Source organism: Pistacia vera, unplaced genomic scaffold (genome assembly GCF_008641045.1).
Source record: "Pistacia vera cultivar Batoury unplaced genomic scaffold, PisVer_v2 Contig104, whole genome shotgun sequence".
Taxonomy (NCBI): Eukaryota; Viridiplantae; Streptophyta; class Magnoliopsida; order Sapindales; family Anacardiaceae; genus Pistacia; species Pistacia vera.
In genome coordinates this window covers 462663-480593 of record NW_022195071.1, presented here as the reverse complement: position 1 = coordinate 480593, position 17931 = coordinate 462663, and the positions used below count along the sequence as shown (strand labels likewise).

The 17931-nt window shown below is 34.0% G+C and overlaps 2 protein-coding genes and 1 pseudogene across 2 annotated transcripts; 2 read left to right on the top strand and 1 right to left on the bottom strand.

Moving 5' to 3' along the window:
* Positions 1-2126: 2126 nt before the first annotated feature.
* Positions 2127-6772, top strand: LOC116125445 (beta-glucosidase 40-like). The gene is made up of 13 exons (XM_031411165.1): positions 2127-2261; positions 3764-3830; positions 3909-3967; positions 4067-4142; positions 4229-4300; positions 4489-4576; positions 4678-4933; positions 5153-5268; positions 5377-5591; positions 5719-5750; positions 5941-6043; positions 6121-6229; positions 6338-6772. The coding sequence occupies exons 1-13, from the start codon at positions 2127-2129 to the stop codon at positions 6510-6512; spliced, it is 1503 nt and encodes a 500-aa protein (XP_031267025.1). The 3' UTR covers positions 6513-6772.
* Positions 6773-7621: 849 nt separating this feature from the next.
* On the top strand, positions 7622-14088 carry LOC116125455 (annotated as a pseudogene).
* Positions 14089-15779: 1691 nt separating this feature from the next.
* LOC116124929 (expansin-A23-like) lies at positions 15780-16667 on the bottom strand. The gene is made up of 2 exons (XM_031410687.1): positions 16498-16667; positions 15780-16396 (listed from the first exon to the last, which is right to left on the bottom strand). The coding sequence occupies exons 1-2, from the start codon at positions 16634-16636 to the stop codon at positions 15780-15782; spliced, it is 756 nt and encodes a 251-aa protein (XP_031266547.1). The 5' UTR covers positions 16637-16667.
* Between the last annotated feature and the right edge of the window lie 1264 nt (positions 16668-17931).

The window sequence follows — 17931 nt, the reverse complement described above, 5'->3', positions numbered from 1 at the left end:
ATAAAGAGACGACGGCGTTTTGTGATAAAATATCCAACCCATCATCTCAAAAGTACTACCCAGCTTCCCTGCATTAATCATTCTCACCAAATTAACCCACCAATCTTGCCATCCAAATTCCATAAAGGCTTTTTTTTTTTTTTTTTCCTTTAAATTATTTTAATATTATCGTCACTTTTAATTTTATATAAGATTAGTTGAATTGTATTCAAATTGACCCGAACACGTAAATTATATAAAAAAACGACATTTATTATTAGAAAAATAAAAATTATGGTATGTTCGTATCAATTGTAAAATCAATGGGGAGTATAAAAAATTGAATAATGACCGACCAAGTTGAAGTTCATGAAACGTAATCGTATTTGTTGTAGATAATTCAGGCATTATGAATTAATAATCGTCTTTAATCAGGATATATTTCCTAAAAATGACAAACACGTCACTACCTAATTATAGAGACTAAATTGTCTTATTTAGCTATACACTCTAGATTTCATTGCTTCCAAGTTTGAGCCAGCCATCTTTTCTCAGAACGGAATCGCCTAATATATTCCTATATTAACTGCTGATTTACTCTTAATTAATTGCCGCAAAACTAACAAACAAAGAAGCACAGATCATATATTCGAGAATTTAGTGCGAGATATTCAATGGTATCATAAGCAATCTGATTTCTCGCCTAGGATAGTAATTAATTTAATCAATCGATAATTACTGAAATTGGTTGATTTAGATGGGTTCTAGAGCGATGAGCATGTGGCATGAGGAAAATGCTGTAAACGCCAGTAATTATTAATTATATGGACCCAGATTGGCACTAAAAATGGAGGTTGTTGATTGATTAAATCTTAACACTCTGTTAATCATACTTAGACGTAATATAGGGCCAAAATTAACTCCTTATCTAAATTTATTGTACTTTACTCTCTGGGAATGAACACGTCAGAGGCAAAGTAAAGTTTAAGCTAAGGACACGCAAAGGCAAAACATTCCTTTGTCACAACTTCCTATGGTGATTGGATAAAAGCATGACGTGACATAAAGAAACTTGTAACTGAACTAAGACCCCAAGATTATGCCCATCTGCTCCAACTTATCTACAATGTGTTTTTTTTTTTTTTTTTTTTAAATCTTAGAGTTATTGACTAGAAAAAAACTTTAATGATCACTCTTATTAGTAATGAAGGGACTCAAATTCGAGAGATCATATTAAATCCACACTTACTCTTTTATCATCATGAAAACTCAAATTAATTTGAAAAACCATATTAGATTCATTTTTTACTATTTTATCATAGATGATCCAATGATTGTTCTTATCTACAATTTAGACGTAGCTCCTTTTATTTTTCTTCTTTAAAATGTGTGCCTTAATAAATAGTAGCACTTTATTTAAAAAAATAAAAATATTATTTTTTCAATCTATCAAGATGATTAATGATTTATTTATATGTGATCTTAAGTGTGTTCTTAAGATTTATATTAAAAAAAAAATTCAAATTCAAATTCAAATTAGGATAAAGAATTCTACGGTCAAGATCCTTTTTTTGTGTGTATGAGTGATGCAAACTCACTCCCGAGAAAATGAATGAAGATTGGCTTGGCATGTGGTTCGGCTTATGAGATGGTCAGTGTAGGGATAAAACAAAGGTAAATATAGAGCAACTGAGCAAGATATCCCAGACAAGGAAAGCCAAAATCCAGACAAAAAGACATGAAAAGATAAGCTGCATTCTAAAGGAAATATAGTTGGCGGTGTTGCTTATTATATTATAGTATTTTTGTGATTAAGTGTGAACCAAGGACTTTAAAAAGACGTATCTTTTGGCATTGGCTACCACCATATATAAGTTGCTAGCTGGCCCATTACCACAGTGTATGCGCCACCAGAAAACCTCCATTTTTGCTTTTCTCAGTCACCCTTTTCCCATTATTCTCATTCTCAGACATTCTACCCCTCATCTATTTCTCCCAGCCCTTTATAAAAGTCAGAAATCTCTCACGCTCTTCCTATCTCTATCAACTTCTTTTTTCCTAAGACCAAAAAAAAGAGGAGTCAGTTTCACACTTACAGTGGACGCTATATACATAGCACTCCGTCAGTCTAGCTTAATTGTGAAACCATGTTTGCGAGGAAGGACATTGCTCTTGCAGTATCAGTATTGGTGGTGTTTCAGATTCAGACGTGCTTTTCACAGATAAACAGAGCAAGTTTTCCAAAGGGTTTTGTTTTCGGAACTGCCTCTTCTGCTTTCCAGGTTGGTATACTATAAATTAATGGAATACACTTTTCTTACGTTTCTATAAATTTTTTTTTCCCCATTTTCTGAAATCATGAAAATATTGATTCATGTCTATTCCTCTTAGATTAAGCATAGAATAAGGTTATCACGTGATACTTTGGTCACGGACTAAGGTATTTTCACCATCGCCAATAATCTTGAGAAGATATAACTGACATTGAAGTTATAATTTGTCGTTTCCAAAACGAAAATAATTGAATTCGATAAAGATAACTAAAGCCTCATTATTGGTTCATTAGTCTGATGTGAGAAGTGTTTGTTAGATTTTTACAGTCTTTAGATGGGAAAATGAGAGAAGAAGATGGAGTTTTTGTTTTCATGCAGAGAGAATATTTTTGTGAAGTAATGCTACACGTACAAATAATTTTTATAAAGATTTATGTACAAATTGATGTGACAAAAAGTAAATAGAAAAGCGGGTACAAAAAGTCAAACTCGTCATATTCACTCTTTTATTCATTTTCTGTTACACCAGTTTGTACACACATTTTTATAAGATTTGTTTGTATATTTAGCATTATTGATTTTTGTCAATATATATATATATTCGAATGTAAAACGGCGTGTTTTTATAGGCTACAAATTCGTTGATGGAATAATTAGTGTGATAAGATATCATGAATTATATGGAAGATTAAAATAGAGAGTTTTGAGAGAAAGAATATGATTTAATTAAAAAATTGTAAAGAAGATAGAAACGAAGCTCATGACCCACCTACTATATGTGTGAATGGAATAGGAATAGGAATAGGAACAGGAATAGGAATAGGAATAGTCGCATTTTGACTCATGTGAATCTAACTTTAAATCCGCTGCTTTTTCCATCAAAAAGCACTTGTGATAGACACCCTAATGTGCATGCAAAAAGTCAATAGCACCATTATATATTGTTTAATTAACAAAATTAATTATCTTTTTTAATTTTAATTTAGGGGCAAATCACTTATAATCTTTCATTTAGGGCATAAGATCTCACCCTTTGGTTTTAAAAACTAGCAATATCAACTAATAGTTGTATTCCTTTATTAACTTGAAAATTGGGAGTAAGATTGTCTTTGATAATTGAGTTTATTAGGTCTTATTCTTTTGTTTTAGAAACTAACAATGTGGGAGTGACGTCAGATTCTGAAACTGTTGGGGTGGCATTGTCATTAAGTCATAGATAGGGGTTACCATGTAATTCTCCCTCTTTATGAGTTTTGATATGTTATTTGGATAATGCTATTTTTTTGCATACATACTACAAAATATTTGAGAAGCAATTTTCAACCCTCTTTTTTTTTTGCTTTGTAAGTCCCACCTAGTATACAATTGTATAAATGATCATAATAATTATATATTACAAAACCATTATCTAGAGATTGAGAGCATATATATTTTCAAGCTGCAGATGGCTTATGTATTGTATTCAAGTAGTTTTGTGAGTTGCTGATGATAATGAACTACTTTGTTTGTAGCATGAAGGAGCAGTGAAAGAGGATGGAAGGGGACCAACTGTCTGGGATAAATTTTCACATTCTTTCGGTAACATGGCAATGCTTGATGTTGTAAATCAACTAATTAAGCTGAAAAAAATCTGATAATTTATTTATTTTTACGCAGGTAAGATCATGGACTTCAGTAATGCAGATGTTGCAGTGGATCAGTACCATCTTTACCCTGTAAGTCCACAAATGATGATACTCAATCAATAAGGGCCTTAATGGTTTATTAGATTATTCTCTTTTTGAAATAGAGATAAGTGACTGCTTTGGTAACAGGAAGATATAGACCGTATGAAGGACATGGGATTGGATGCCTACCGGTTTTCGATTGCTTGGTCTCGGATTTTCCCTAGTAAGCTTTAGCGTTATAGTCTCTCATCATTGTTAATCAGACACCAAAATTATGCAGAAAAAGTCTCACATTGTGCCTGTTTGTAGATGCAACGGGAGAAATTAATCAGGCAGGAGTTGATCACTATAACAATCTCATCAATGCTTTACTTGCTAAAGGTATTCCATTTCATCAACGAGTCTATCGGATCTAGTTCAATGTTATCTATGATCTCATCTTGATAATTTAATAAAGCTACCATATGTTTTTGTTTCTGCTATTCAAGTTCTTCAGTAACAATTTTCGCTTTCATTGCGAAACTATGTTTATGAGAGAAAAAAAATCTTATGGCTTTCAACATGTGCAGGAATTGAACCGTATGTCACCCTTTACCACTGGGACCTTCCTCAAGCATTGGAGGACAAATACAATGGATGGCTTGATCGTCGAATTATGTAATTGTTCTCACACTTTAACTGATTTTCTTCAGCTGCAAACTTTCAATTATGAAATACCTTCATCACTCAAGCATTCGTATGACCCAATTTATTTACAGACAGGACTTTGCAACATATGCCGAAACATGCTTTCAGAAGTTTGGTGACAGGGTGAAGCACTGGATCACATTCAATGAGCCACATACATTTTCCGTACAAGGGTATGATGTGGGTCTGCAGGCTCCTGGACGGTGCTCAATCCTTAATGGATTACTCTGCAGGGCTGGGAACTCAGCAACTGAACCTTACATAGTCGCCCACAATGTTCTTCTTTCTCATGGAACGGTAGCAGATATATACAGAAAAAAGTACAAGGTGAAGTGTTAAAGGATGTTAATTTGAATTAAGAGAAATGAACTTCTTTTGTGTGCCAATGCAACTTATATAATAATGCTATTTGATGCATCATATTAAATCAAGTAAAGGTTTACATTTAGGCATGTGTAAATGTGCAATTATGCAATCATGCTTTAGTTCTTTTCATTATGTTAACCAACAAACTCTAGCAACTAAGGCTAATTGGTGATTATGCAGCCAAAACAACATGGATCAGTTGGCATATCATATGATGTTATTTGGTTTGAACCTGCAACGAATTCCACAGCAGACATTGAAGCAGCACAAAGAGCCCAAGAGTTTCAGCTTGGCTGGTAGGTGAAATACTTTTGGGTTTGAAAGTATCTAAGAAAGAAAATACCAGTGTGTATGCTTTTTTCTTTTTCCAAACAAAAATATCAGTTACTTTATTATCCCTGCAGGTTTCTTGACCCTGTGATGTTTGGGGACTATCCAAGTTCAATGAGAAGTAGAGTAGGAAGCCGGCTGCCAAGTTTTTCCAAATCTGAGGTTTCACTTGTCAAGGGCTCTTTAGATTTTGTTGGAATTAATCACTACACCACATTCTTTGCATCGAATTCGAATCTTGTTAAAGCTCTTAATGACTCCATTTCAGACTCTGGTGCCCTTACTGTTCGTAAGTGATAAAGTATCCTACATTTGGTCTATATTTATTACATAAACATTACAGTAAGAACTTTTTTTATTAGTTTTGCTTTGAATCTCAATAAAAAGGTTTCTCTTTGTTTCCGTATTGTTTTCAGCCTTTGCACTTGGGAAACCTATTCCAGACAGGGTAAGGAATCCATAGAAACTGACTTTTATTTTTTATTTTTTTTTATTTCATAATTGTTTAATAACCCAGTTGAAAAAAGTCAGCAGTAATTCTTCAGGAGACTTGAAAACTATGTCGATACAAGTATTGCCCTTATTGTAATTAATAGTCCTATCCCGGTAATGCACTGATTACTTATGTCATATTGCAGGCAAATTCTATATGGTTGTATATAGTGCCTCATGGAATGAGAAGCTTAATGAATTACATCAAACTTAAGTATGGGAACCCTCCAGTCATCATCACAGAAAATGGTAATCTTCTTAAAGCTGAAAAGAACTATTCAAGGAAGGCTTTAGTTAAAATAAATATCTGTTCATGGTCACTACAGGAATGGATGATCCCAATAACCGACTTATTCCCATCAAAAATGCTCTGAAGGATCAGAAAAGAATCAAATATCACAATGACTATTTAACAAACTTGCTATCAGCTATCAAGTATGTAACACTACTTTGCCTATTTCTACATCACATCGAAGTAAATGTGTGTGTTTGATGCTTTGTTTGAATGTGAAAGCTAATTGATTTAGTTATGATGAAATGCAGAGAAGATGGGTGCAATGTGAAAGGTTATTTTGTATGGTCTTTATTGGATAACTGGGAGTGGGCAGCTGGATACACTTCAAGGTTTGGTCTCTATTTTGTGGATTATAATGACAAACTGAAGAGATACCCAAAGGACTCTGTTCAATGGTTCAAGAAATTCTTGGCTTCTTCATAAGATGAGAAAATTGAAACAAATACTGAAACTTCACATTGTTATACCAAGATGTGCTGCCTAATGTAATTTGTGTTTTAGTGAAAAAATTTAATCATAGTCAAGCTTAAATTATAAAGCTTGAATCAATAATAAGTTGTCCTCATTTTGGATATGTCGCCTAATCCACAACCTTGTTTGGTTAAAATAAGCTTGGCTTCAGTGATAAGCATCCAGATGAACTGATGAACTGCATCCAGATAGTGCCGGCAATTAAAGATTCATATTCATTTAAGAAAATACAATGTAAATCGTTGAAAAAATAGATATATAAATCCTGAATACAACAAAACCAAATACGGATTAGAACTCTCTCTAACTCTAATCACTATCACCCATATCCTTCAGCTTCAGCTTCTTCAGACGACAGATAACATAATCGTTACACTGCAAAGTAACAAGAGACCTTTTGATCAATATGGATATAGATATCAAAATAAAGGGCTAGCAGTAAGTGAGAAAGGAATCACGAAGGCCAGTACTCGGTCAAATTTCATCTACCATGTCTTCCGACGTATGTAAAAATTGTCTTTGAGCCGATACATTGTGTATTACGACTTACCTCTTATCTTTTTTTGAGGCAACCACCGAGTAGAGCTCGACTTCTTCTCTAAATTTATTAATTATAATAGAAACTTATGTTTTATTTACATGAATTTATCAATATTAAGAATTAAATAGCTACAGTACTGCTTTTCTATTAACAAAAAAATTCAATAAAAAAATGCCATGAATTCCATATTACGAGTTATTTATCTTTGTAGACAGAGAGTTTTGTGGTGTATATGAATGGCGAGTTAAGATGGAGTGATGAGTGATACAAACAAACTCCCGAGAAAACAATAAATTCCCGAGAAAATCAAAGAAGGTTGGCATGCCAGTCGGCCAATGAGATGGCTAGTGAACGGGTAAAACAAAAGTAGACATAGAGCAAGATATGAGTAGATACCCCAAACAAGGAAAGCCAAAATCCAGACAAAAAGACGTGAAAAGATAAGCTGCATTCTAAAGGAAATCAAGTTGCTATTGCTTAATGCTTATTATAGTATTTTGTCATTAAGTGTCAACTAAAGACTCTAGAAAGAGTTATATTTTGGCATTGCACACCACCACCATTAAGCTGCTAGCTGGCGCACTACCACCGTGTATGCACCACTAAAACACCTCCATTTTTGCTTTTCTCAAATCTCAACCACTCTTTTCCCATTATTCTCATTCTCAAATCCTCAAACCCTCTCCCTTTATATAAATCCAAAACCTATCACTCCGGCTCTTCCTATCTCTATCAGCTTCTTTTTCTTTCTAAAACAAAAAACGAGTCAGTTTCACACGTACAGTCAAGCTTAATTGTGAAACCATGTTGTTGAGGAAAGACATTGCTCTCGTAGTATCAATAATATTCGTGTTTCAGATTCAAACAAGCTACTCACTGATTAACAGAGGAAGTTTTCCAGAGGGTTTCGTTTTTGGAACTGCCTCTTCTGCTTTCCAGGTTGGTGTAAATTAGTGGAATACAATTGTATTATTTTCTTTAATCATTTTTTTTCCCATATTCATTATTCATGTCTATTCCTGTTAGCTTAAGTATAGAATAAGGTTTTGACATACTACTTTGGTCAGGAGTCAAGGCTGTTTTTACTATGGCCAATCTTGAGAAGAGATGATTGACTTTGAAAATGTAGTTTGTGGTTTCCAAAATGAAAACAATTGAATTCCATACAGGTAACAAAAGCCTCATTACCGGTTCAGCTGTCTGCCATGTGAGTTTGTTACAGGCTTTAGTTGGGAGAATGAAGAGATGGGGATGGAGTTTTTGTCTTGTTTAAATTCTTTTGTTTTTACATAAAAAGGGTATTTTTATATTTTTGTCATTATATGATATATTCGGTTGTAAAAGGGCGGGTTTTTATAGGCTACGAATTCGTCGATTGAATAGGAACATTCCCAAATTACAGCTGACTTTCCTAGGTTTCAAAGTTTTGACTTTTGGAATAGGCTCTCTTATTAGAGTACCGTTTTTCTCAAACGAAATTCCAAATTTTCTCTTATATGATGTGTGTCTCAAGTAATGCTGACATATATATATATATGGAAAATAATGGAGGGTACGTTTGGTTCATTATTTTGGATAGAATTTTGGAAATAATATTGGATAGTTGAATAAAAGAGTATTATGATGTAAAATTTAAAAATTTATAAAAAAACCCATAGGTTTACTAATTTAATTAAACACCCCAATATATAAAATGACAAAAACACCCCCACCACCTACAGTGTCAGATTCTGGCCACCACCGCTAGAATCTAGCTGAAAATTGTGTTACGACACAGACCGATCAAATCTGTGTCGTAACGGGTTGATATGGTATTTTCCAACTAGATCCACCATGGATCTAGCCAGAAAAGGCCAGATCTACGACTGAATGTGGCCGTCGACGGCCGCAAAACTCCATCTTTGGCTGTCAGTGACAGTCAAAGATATAGCCGTTGTTTTAGGTCAACGATGGCCAAGATTTGATCTTGGCCATCGTTGACCATTAACGACGACCATTTCTTTAAGCGACGGCCAGATCGATGAATAATCGGCCAGTTTCGGTCGTGGTATAAGCGTTATGACAGATTCTGGCTATCACTAACGGTTGTTGCTAGAATCTGGCAAGTATGGGTGGGAGGGGGTGTTTTTGCTAATTTTTAAACTTTGTTTTTTGGGGGTATTTAGTGAAATTAATAAACTTAAGGGGTCTAAAAGTAATTAAAAAATACACTAATATTTTTGGAATAATGTGCCAAACAATATTTAGAGAATATGATTAGAAATATGGGTAGAAATAATGAACCAAATGCACTCATAATTATCGAAAAATGCACATCAAATTAATGCACCAAATAACATGGTGTCATTTTGACCGTCGATTAATTATAAATTTCTTTTTTTAAGAAAACAGGATGATGTCACGTCATTTGGTATATAAATTTGGCATACATTCTTCGGTAATTGTATCATTGTTCTATATATATTTGTTTATATAAAGATGATTTTACTTTTGAGAAAGATAACTTGATAAAGAATAAATCACTAAATAGTTGAGTGATCAATTAGAAATTTTAGATGTATTATTTTTGAATTTAATTTACTTTAGTTTCTAATATAAGTAATTATTAAAATTTTTATCCGTTGATAATTCTAAGATAGTAAAAGATTAGTTATAATACGTGTAAATTAGTTTAAACACACCGGTGATTAAAAAAAAAAAAAAAAACTGATAAAAAATAACGTACGTGGCCCAAATTTGTATAAAACTTTTCAAAAGACAAGTGATCTATTAATAATAATTAGTGTGATGACTGATGAGATGCCATAAATATCACATCAGTATGTGAAGGGAATAGTCAAGTTATTTGACTTAATTGTATCTAAACATTAAATTGGCTGCGTTATCTATCACCAGCAGGATTCTTTAACCAGATGTACTGTGATAGACACCCCATTCTATCTATATAATATATATGCTAAAAATCAATAAAAACCACGTTAAATATTTTTTTAATTATTTTACGGCTAAATCACTTGTCACTTGTGGCATAAGGATCTCACCTTTTGTTTTTAAAAAAGACTTAAATAATTTCTTTTTTACCCAAATAATGGTTTAATGGCACTTTTCTACTTATAACTTTTAAAATATCATTTTATTATCCAACTTTTTATATTCTGACAGCAAACAAAGAGCAAACTCATTTTAGGTTGTTAGAGCTTTTGAAGAGGGGAGACCGATGAATCTTTTGGTGGTGGTTTTGATTGATCTGAATTTGACTTGAGAAAAACGATTGCGTAAACCCTAATCACTTAATTGTCGATAATTGGCGGGTTCGATGAGAGTAGGGTTTGATGGATTTTGGTAAGTGATGATCGGAAAAGAGAATGGTAGTGGTGTGGGGTCGTAACAATGTTGGAATCAGAAACAGAATATAAATTTAGTTAATAAAATGATATTTTAAAAGTTTGAAGATGAAAAAGTGTCATTAAACCATTATTTGGATGGGAAAAAGTCGTTTACTCTATAAAAAACTAGCAATATCACCTAATACTAATATTGCTCCCTCAACTTCCATTTTTAAAAAACTAGCAATACTACTTAATACTTATAATCCTCCATTAACTTCAAATTTAACTTGAAAATTGGTTGTAAGATTGTCTTTGATAATTGAGTTTAGGTTTCAGGCATAATCAATCTCATTCTCTTGGTTTCAGAAAATACCAAGGTTTACCCACATATTAAGGTCAAATATTAAAATAAACTCATGAAGTAGTGACGTTAGATTCTGAAACTGGTGGGGTGAGATTGTCATGAAGTTATAGATAGGGGTAACCATGTAATTCTCCCTCTGTATGAGTTTGTTATGTTATTTAGATAATGCTATCTCTCACTATAGACCTATATTCGTTAACTTAATACATAACAATGAACATTATACTAGTTTTATTTATTTAAATACATAGTATCATTATTTAAGAAGTAATCTTCAGCCCCCTTTTATTGCTTTTGTAAGTCCCACCTATTATATAATTATATATACTTATTAAAAAATTCAGAGTAATTATATATATAAAACCATTGTCTGGGGATTGTTAGCATAAATACATTCAAGCAGATGGGTTGTCTATTGTATTCAATAGTATATGTGAATGGCTGATGATAATGAATTACTTTGTTGGCAGTATGAAGGAGCAGTGAAAGAGGATGGAAGGGGACCAACTGTGTGGGATACATTTTCACATATTTCTGGTAACATATAATAAACCAAAGATTTGATCAAGTTTCAATGCTTTGATAGTTACAGTGAACTAACAATTTTATTATTTTCTCTGCTTAAACTTTTGCCAGTTATTACTAGCTTGCTATCATAAATCAACTGATCAGGCTGAAACAAATCTGATAATTTATTTATTCTGATGCAGGTAAGATAATAGACAACACTAATGCAGATGTTGCAGTGGATCAGTACCATCTTTACAGAGTATGTCCACTTTATGGCTTATTAGACTGTCTTTCTGAACTAAAGATGAAACAATAAAGTTATAAGAAACTGGTTTGGAAACAGGAAGATATAGACCGAATGAAGGACATGGGAATGGATGCCTACCGGTTTTCTGTTGCTTGGTCTCGGATTTTCCCTAGTAAGCTTTAGCGTTATAGGCTCTCATCACTGTTAATCAGAAACCAATTATGCAGAGAAAGTCTCACGTTGTGCCTGTTTGTAGATGGAACGGGAGAAATTAATCAGGCAGGAGTTGATCACTACAACAATCTCATCAATGCTTTACTTGCTAAAGGTATTCTATTTCATCAATGAGGTCTCTCGATCCAGTTAAATGTTATCTATGATCTTATCTTGATAAGTTAATAAAGCTACCATATGTTATTGTTTTGCATTCAAGTTCTTCAGTCAACAACTATCACTTCATTGGTGAGCTATATTTATGAGGGGGGAAAAAATTCTCATGTTTTCAAAATGTGCAGGAATTGAACCGTATGTGACCTTTACCACTGGGACCTTCCTCAAGCATTGGAGGACAAATACAAAGGATGGCTTGATCGTCAAATCATGTAAATGGTCTTAAACTTATTTGTTTTCTTCCATTGTAAACATTCAATTATACAATACATCCGTCGTATAAGGTCTTCGTATGACCCAAGTCATTTACAGACAGGACTTTGCAACATATGCCGAGACGTGCTTTCAAAAGTTTGGTGACAGGGTGAAGCACTGGATCACATTCAACGAGCACATAATTTTCTGTACAAGGCTTGATGTGGGTCTGCAGGCACCGGACGGTGCTCGATCCTAAATCGATTTCTGCAGAGCTGGGAACTCTGCAACTGAACCTTACATAGTTGCCCACAATGTTTCCTTGCTCATGGAACCGGCAGATATATACAGGAAAAAGTACCAGGTGAAGTGTTAAGGATATTAATTAAAAGAAATGAACTTCTTTTGTGTGCTAACATATATAATGCTAAGGTGTGGATGGAATAAATCACAGTGCCAATCTCTATGTCTAAATCGGTTCACGGAATCTGTTTTGTGACATTATCTGAAACAGATATAGGGATATTTGATACTTATTAAATCAAGTATACATGTACATTTAGGCAAGAGTAGTGTGCTAGTACACAGTTGTGCTGCTGGTACAAGATCATTATGTTAAACAAAATAGTCGGGCAACTAAGGTCACTTGGTGATTATGCAGCCAAACAACATGGATCAATTGGGATATCTTTTGATGTTATTTGGTTTGAACCTGCATCAAATTTCACAGGAGACATCGTAGCAACACAAAGAGCTCAGGATTTTCAGTTGGCTGGTATGGGAACATATTTAATAAATATTTTTGGGTTTTGAGAGTACTAAGAAAGAAAACTATTGTATATGCCTTTTTGTGTTTCTAACAAAGGTATGAGTTACTCTATTCATCCTGCAGGTTTCTTGACCCTGTGATGTTTGGGGACTATCCAAGTTCAATGGGAAGTAGAGTAGGAAGCCGCTGCCAAGATTTTCTAAATCTGAGGCTGCACTGTCAAGGGCTCTGTAGATTTTGTTGGAATTAATCACACACCGTTCTATGGTCAAATGATACATTGAATATAATTGGAGGTCTGCTTAATGACTCCCTAGCAGACTCTGTGCCATTACCCTTCGTAAGTAAATGCTATCCACATTCGGTATTATATTGCATAACAATACTAGAGATACACAAAGAATTTTGCTTTTTAAAATTTCATTAACAAACTTTCTCTATGTTCACCTATGATTTTCAGTTTTGCAATTGGGAAACCAACTCCAGACGGGTAAGGAATCCATAGAAACTCTCTCTCTTTCTTTGTATTATAATAATTGTTAACGACCCAGTTGATGAACGTATTGCCCTTATGTTTAATGTTCCTGCCTGCGGTTATGCAAGATTAATTATGTCACATTGCAGGCAAATTCTATATGGTTGTATATAGTGCCTCATGGAATGAGAAGCTTAATGAATTACATCAAGCTAAGTATGGGAACCCTCCAGTCATTATCCAGAAAATGGTAATCTTTTAAATCCAAGAGAACTATTCAAGGAAGGTTGAGCTAAAAATTCTCTATCATGGTCATTACAGGAATGGATGATCCAAATAACCTACTTTCTCCATCAAAGATGCTTTGAAAGATCAGAAAGAATCAAATATCACAATGACTATTAACAAACTGCTAGCTGCTATCAAGTATGTAATACTACTATTCTTCTTCTACATTCAAATTAAGTAAACGTATGTGTTTGATTCTTTGTTTGAAGTTTGAAAAACTAATTGATTTAGTTTATGATGAATGCAGAGAAGATGGGTGCAATGTGAAAGGTTATTTTGTATGGTCTTTATTGGATAACGGGAGTGGGCAGCTGGATACACTTCAAGGTTTGGTCTCTATTTTGTGGATTATAACGACAAACTGAAGAGATACCCAAAGGACTCTGTCAATGGTTCAAGAAATTCTTGGCTTCTTCATAAAATGAGCAAATTGAAGCAGATACTGAAACTTCACATTGTCATACCAAGATGTGCTGCCTGTAAGAATATATCATTCTAAAGCAGGCACTTGAATAACAATCACACACAAACAAGAAAGCTACAAAACATAAGGAATTTATGCGATTCACTTTTGAACAGTTTTTCATTATAGTCTATTCACATTTTTCTATTGGCTCTCACTCTCTTATGATATAATGCACTTAAAAAAAATAAAATGATACAGCAAAACCAAATCCGAATGAGAATGAGGATTCTCCCTTTAACTCTAATCTCATCATCATTAGTCAACAGCTTCAGCTTCTTGATACGACAAAAAACATAATCACTACACTACAATAGCAAAAGAAGTTTTGATCAATATAGATATAAAAACATTATATCAAAATAAAGTGATAAAGAAATTTAACTTGATGATGAAGAGTTGATGATCGTGCTTACCTGAAGGTTCTTGAGGAAGCAACCTGAAGCCTGTACTCGGTCAAAATCCATCTACAATGTCTTCCCGCGTGCGTAAAATTTGTGTTTCAGTCGATACATTGTCAATTATGACGTATCTCTATCGTTTTTCGAGGCAGCCAACAGTAGAACTCGATTTTTCTCTAACTTAGAGAAGAAGTAAAGAGATTTCACCCTATTGTATACCTAATAAAAAATCAGGGCTGATATAAGCTCATGCAGCAAGAGCCAATGAGTTCAGGAAGTGTCGTCAATGGGACAAGTGAAAGCTTGGCTTATGAGTGTCTAGGAATTGTCCATCTGCCCAAGTTTTACGCGATTTAAAAATAATCTTTGTGCCAATCAGCCAATGGAAAGCAGGTTAGGAATTGTATCATACCTGTCCGACCACAGAATCATAATTATTGCCTTGAATCCCTCGACTGTAAATAGAGGGCTCCTCTCTCATTTACAAGATCTGCCCATTTTTTAGTTTTCTAAAGCAGACTCTCTCTCTTTGTATTTAAATTCTCTCTAGATTGTAACTCAGCTTGTTTGTGCAATCAGCCAATGGAAAGCAGGTTAGGAATTGTATCATACCTGTCCGACCACAGAATCATAATTATTGCCTTGAATCCCTCGACTGTAAATAGAGGGCTCCTCTCTCATTTACAAGATCCGCCCATTTTTTAGTTTTCTAAAGCAGACTCTCTCTCTTTGTATTTAAATTCTCTCTAGATTGTAACTCAGCTTGTTGTACGCGACCTGTACGCGACCTGACTATAATCATCTATTAATACAACTATAGTGGATATATGATTCGCCTTTGAACATCCGAACTATTTTAAAAAATTGTCTCTTGTTTATTCTTTCGTTGCATATTTCCACATCACGTGTGATTTCTAAGTCCGTTTAACACTTTACACATAAGAGTCATTGGTGTCAAAATCAAGCATCAACACCCATAAACAAATTTATAATTTTTCATGTCTCTAAGAAGGAGTTGAGGCAGGATTCGCATAGTGTAGAATGCAAAATAAACATTCAATGTGATATACAAATTGAGTATGTCCAGCGGCAGAGATTAACTAATTCTCCTTTATCAAGAAAAACATATTTAATTCAAACAAAATAAGGAATCAGTTTCAGTCTAATAAAGCCACTAATCTTTATTCAAATGAGATTAATTATGTTCATCAGCAATTAACACAGCATGCTCTACAGCTTATTAATCATCAAGGAAAGTTATACTTGCTGTCATATACTTCACCAAATCGCCAGCAAGACGGCACAACATTAACAGCTTGCACCATTTTCCCATCACTGGTACTCACTCGAAACGACAAACTTTGCCCGACTAATTGCGCAGAAGTTTGCCAGTTTTGGCCCCAATTTCTCGACATTTGTATCCAACTTGTGTTCGAGCCTTTGATCTTCACGTCTGTGACATCGCCAGCTCCTCCAACATTGTACACTAACACAAGTATCCAATACGGATTTCCTTTGATCTCAAACTTAACACCTCCATGTTTAACGCAAGGAACTCTACGATATATTACAGGAACAATGCCAGCTCGGTAACGAGCGATTTGTCGGAACATGGGTTGTGAAAGATCAAAGTGTTGTAGAGGCGGATTGCACCAGTTTCCATCAGGTTTTGAGTAATTGGGTGGGCAAAAGTTGGTTGCAGTTACTGTGATTTTACCTTTCAAGCACCATTGTGTGGAGTTGTGGCACTGGATTTCGTAGCAGGCTCCACAAGTTTGACCATTGTTGAATAGTGCTGTACTTAAGGCTGTCGAAAGAAGGCCGTAACCTTGTTTAAACAGATCTCCATATCCACAGGCTCCTTCTGCAGTAACCCGTAACAAAAGAGTGAAATTGTTAGAGATTGCATGTTAAAATACTAAAATGAAAAAAAACTTGAAGAGGAAGATGATGTGGATGACTGACGCATGGTTTCGGAGGCAGTCATGTCACCATAGAACGTTGCATGAGCGGCTTTCCACTCATTCCCATTAGGCGTTGTGGCTCTGCAAAAGAGGAATAAAGCCGTCACCATCACCAACACCATGGACCTCTGACCAGCCATGTATTTTTTCTCACTTGCAGAAATATGCTTAGCAGCCATGTATAAATAATTATTCATTGAAAAGTATTATCTTAAAAGGGACAAATAATATTAATGAAAAACAATAAAAGTTTTACCAATTTGAGGGGTCAAACTGAGCACATTTAATTTTGCTTTATAATATTGAGGATTTGCAAGTAATTATAATTCTAACTTATGTGTTCAAGCAATTATTTGATATTAATTATTATTTGTAATATTATTGTAAGAATGTTTTTAAATAAAATTATTTGCGTGAAACATTAGTGTATGAACATGATAGTTTTCAAATTAGTACAAGGTCCAATATAGTTTTTACATTAATTAAAGTCAATTAATGAGTGACAACCCTTGTAAATGTAGTATAACTTTTTCAGAGTTGGTCAGCTTTCTCTTTGACTGCTAACGTAACCTCTACTTCCAACGTAGTTAATCTATTTGACTTCATATAATAAATAAAATTATTATAATTAAAACAAAATTCAAGAAAAGACAGTATTTAGTAAATTCGGCTTTTTTTTTTCTTTATTGAGACCCGCCAAATGATTCCTCTCTCTGTATATAATTCCATTACATTCAAATAGACTAAGGAGTCCATGTTTTCTATGACAAAATAAAGAATTGAAACAGTCAACACCTGCAAAAGCATTGTCCTTTGGATCAAATTTATTTGAAAATTTTCTTTGGGCAACCATGATTGATAGAAACCTCTCTCCTTATGATCGAATGACAAATCTTTTAATTATTAGGATTAATTATACCTTAGAGGTCTTGTGTTCGAATAGCAGAATCTTAATACCTCAGTTAACTTGAAAAAAAAAAAAAAATGATTAATATAGGGAATGTATGTAGGACAAAATATGGCTTTAACACCGAAAATGAGCATGAAAGTGGGTGGAGGTGTTAGCCCAATTAGCACCCATCTTGGGATTGAGTTGGGCAAGATTGCTCTTATGGGCTTCTGATGTCCTTTTCCCATGTAAAATTGAGTATTTTGAAATAACCATGATTTTCGTAACTCCATAATTTTCAGACAATTTCTATATTTTCAGTGTGAATTAAGGAAAAGCCTATCTTCCCAATTGTTGCTGGGAAAAAAAGGCCTCACGGTGAAGATATTGCAGCAGGAAGTATTGAAGCCATATACTCCATGCAAAATTTTACCGTTTAAGTTCAATGTAGTTTTTGGACGCATATACACCAACACATTCCATTTACTTTGATTTTTCTCCTGGATCGCTAGTGGGTTAGAGAAATGTTTTTTATAATGTACTTTA